At 32.4% G+C, this 3,610-nt stretch overlaps 1 protein-coding gene across 1 annotated transcript; it reads left to right on the top strand.

Moving 5' to 3' along the window:
- The first annotated feature begins 649 nt into the window (after window positions 1-649).
- LOC107956224 (polygalacturonase) lies at window positions 650-3,317 on the top strand. Its single transcript, XM_016891945.2, has 9 exons — window positions 650-1,338; window positions 1,419-1,547; window positions 1,623-1,790; window positions 1,894-1,914; window positions 2,010-2,217; window positions 2,323-2,404; window positions 2,489-2,597; window positions 2,727-2,843; window positions 2,928-3,317. The coding sequence occupies exons 1-9, from the start codon at window positions 1,069-1,071 to the stop codon at window positions 3,156-3,158; spliced, it is 1,335 nt and encodes a 444-aa protein (XP_016747434.2). The 5' UTR covers window positions 650-1,068; the 3' UTR covers window positions 3,159-3,317.
- The last annotated feature ends 293 nt before the right edge of the window (window positions 3,318-3,610 follow it).

Genomic DNA, 3,610 nt, shown 5'->3' with positions numbered 1-3,610 from the left:
TTATTTTTACCGATAATGTATTAAATATTTTTCTCATATATAGATATATTCAAAAATTATAAATAAAATAAATTTAAATGTTTTAAAAAGATATTTTTAAAATTTATCTAAAGATAACATAGTCAACAATTTTTTTATTATAAAAATATCAATAATCAAAGCTTCTGGTACAATGAATGAAAGTGAAAAGGCAAATTAAGAAATGTGAAATGTTTAAAAATTAAAGATAAAATGTATAATATAATTTTTTTAAATTTAAAATTTATATTTATCAAACAATTTAATTATATTCCATAATTAATTTTAAGTGATATATCAAATACTTTTAAGATTTAAATTCAATACTTAAAATTTTTAGTTTACTAAACAACACTTAAATTTAAATTTATTATCACTTTTACAATCCATTGAAAATTTAAATCAATTGAAAATTAATATTTTCAATAATTTGATTTTTTTATGATATTTGATAATTAAAAATAAAAATAATCTAATAGAATTTTTCTATAAAAAGTAGGTAAGAGCTACTGATTTTTTCGCCACTTATTTTCAGTTTATCATAAAAAAAACCTCATATTTAAATCTATAAAAATTGTTAAATGAAAACTATTAATTTATAATAAAAAAAATCATATATACTAAAGAAAATTGACTTAAAACCGTGATTTGAAACCACATTGATTATTGAAACGCATTGTGGTAAAATCAAACGTTTGACCTTCCCTGAAATTGAGTTGAAGAAATGTATGGTATAGTGTAGGTTGGCAAACAAGCACAAAGTAAGTAGCTCCGCCTGCAACTTAATGGAAGAAATGTGAATGAAGAAAGTGGAAATATCAACTTTGTTGAATTCCCATACCTTCTTTGACTTCATCACCGTTCTCCGGCTAAGGCCTAAATTGCCATTGCTTCTCCACAATCAGTTCCAGAGTCAGAGCTGTCTATCTCTAGTTTATATATGTTTGAACATCCATATCATTTCCCCCACGCTTTACTAGAAATATATATGCACTCCACCATTAAAGCATATTCAACCCAACAGTGTCTTTGCTAAAAATAAAGCTCAGAATGTTCCTTAAACCCCATTGTCTCCCACTCTTCATTACATTATTCTCTTTGTCTTTGTCCTCCTGTCTAGGCAGTTACAAAGAGCATCCATTACACCCGAAACCCTATCATCCATATTTTCACACCTTTGGCGTTTCTAACAAACCAAACTACCCTACTCTAAACTCTGGAGACCTGTTCAACTATAACATTGAAATTCGAACGAGTGCGCCCAAAATAGTGAATGTAGATGCTTTTGGAGCTAAAGCTAATGGAAGAGACGATTCTCAGGTGCCCTGTTCATAAGAAAAAAAAGGATTATACTACTCCAATTTCTGTTTTTAATATTGTGTTGGTTGACATTTGTTTAGGCATTTAAGAAAGCTTGGAAGTATGCTTGTTCTTCTCAAGGAGCCACTCTGGTTGTCCCTAAGAAGAAAGTTTATCATCTTAAGCCAATTGATTTCTCTGGACCCTGCAAATCTGCCATTTCATTGAATGTGAGTATTTGCACATTATGCTGAATTGTTTATTGGAATAAATCAAGTTAATTGTTATTTTATTCAATATGGTAGATCCAGGGAACAATTAAAGCCACCGTGAATCACTCGGATTACGAAAGATATGATGGACGATGGCTTTACTTTGATAAAGTTCAAAATTTAAGAGTCGAAGGTGGAGGCATTATCAATGGAAATGGCAGAACATGGTGGGAAAACTCCTGCAAAATCAACAAAGCCCTCGTATGACATGAATTTCGAATTAGCTTTTTTATCTTTTGGCATTAATAATAAAAAGTAAATAAAGGCTAATTCTATGCTATTCATCTGTTTCATCATTTTGCAGCCCTGCAAGGAAGCGCCAACAGTGAGTTGACACATCCTTTCTCCTTTCTTAGGCTTTTTGTTTTTTGCCTCAACTATCTGATTGTATGTATTATGATTTATGACTTGTATTTGCAGGCTGTGACCTTCAATGAATGCAATAACCTCTTAGTGGCAAGCCTACTGATAAAAAATGCACAACAAATGCATCTTTCATTTAGAAAATGTGTGAATGTAAAAGCCTTTAATCTTTTGGTGAAGGCACCTGGACACAGCCCCAACACTGATGGAATTCATGTGACTGAAACCCAGAATATTAACATAAACAACTGTGTCATCGGAACAGGTAATCAAACACTAGTTAATTTAAACAATCCGGGACATCTGAATATCCCAATGTCCATGCTATGCTGCTTAATTTATCTAACTACTCCATTCAATTGCATTGAAGGTGATGATTGCATCTCTATAGTTAGCGGCTCCAAAAACGTTCGCGCCACCGGTATAACTTGTGGACCAGGCCATGGAATCAGGTGGAAAATCAACACAAACTTTAACCTAATTAACTCATTCTACTTCCATGAGTAAATTTACCAATAATTTGTTACTGTTTGCAGCATTGGGAGCTTAGGAGCTAGAAAATCTGCAGCTTATGTGTCCAATGTATTAGTGAATAATACAATACTTTCAGGAACCACCAACGGAGTGAGAATAAAAACTTGGCAGGTAACAGCTTTCTTTTAAGTGCGTACCATCTTTGTTGTCGTAAATTAAATTGCATTAGTATATGTTATATATGGTTTCAAATTTCAGATGACAGTAGTGATCACTAGGTGTGACTTGTGTTGTTGTTAGGGAGGATCAGGGTATGCCAGAAACATCAGATTCCAAAATATTGTGATGTACAACGTCAGCAATCCCATAATTATTGATCAGAACTATTGTGATCAACAAAAACCATGCCCCAAACAGGTAAAAACCGAGGCCTTCATTATCAGTTAACTCCTTTCTTTCACCTTCGATCAGATTTATATGTATTATATACATGCTGATCAGGTGTCTGCGGTGCGAGTGAGAAATGTGCTTTACAAAAACATAAGAGGAACTAGTGCGTCTAGAGTAGCCATGAAGTTTGATTGTAGCAAAAGCTTTCCTTGTCGAGGAATTTTCTTGCAAGATGTAGCTTTAAGACCCCAAGAAGAAGAACAAGAAGATATTGCGAAAGCTTCATGTGCTAATGTTAGATTATCTTATCGAGGGAATGTTTCTCCACCTTGCTCATCTTAATCAAATTCAGGAGGATAATTATGGTTTTGGTTTTGGTTCATTTTACTTTTGTAAATAAACACTATCAAATATATATATGCAATGTTTTATTACATTTACACCTACATGTTTAACTTAATTTAGTTGATGTTCTTTATGCCTTCTTATTTATTTTATGCAAGTCGAATAAAGTGTTGAAACAATGTTCCATTAGAAGTTTGACTTTTACAAATTACAATTATCACAAATATCTACTCTTCAATAACAAATATGCATATGTACCAAAAATAATAATAAATAGATAGGGAATATGCACGAAATATAGTACCTTGACTTAGACCCCCCTCGCTAGAACAATTGGCCATTATAGAAACAAGGCAGCACACAACTTCATATAATTTCTTTAGGTCAACTCCAACAATGCGCTAAGCTGATCTCTTCCACCCTATTATAACACTCATGGGGTAGGGAAT

The sequence above is a fragment of the Gossypium hirsutum genome, chromosome D07, assembly GCF_007990345.1.
Source record: "Gossypium hirsutum isolate 1008001.06 chromosome D07, Gossypium_hirsutum_v2.1, whole genome shotgun sequence".
Taxonomy (NCBI): Eukaryota; Viridiplantae; Streptophyta; class Magnoliopsida; order Malvales; family Malvaceae; genus Gossypium; species Gossypium hirsutum.
The sequence above is the reverse complement of the archived record's forward strand: the minus strand, read 5'-3'. Positions and strand labels throughout refer to the sequence as shown.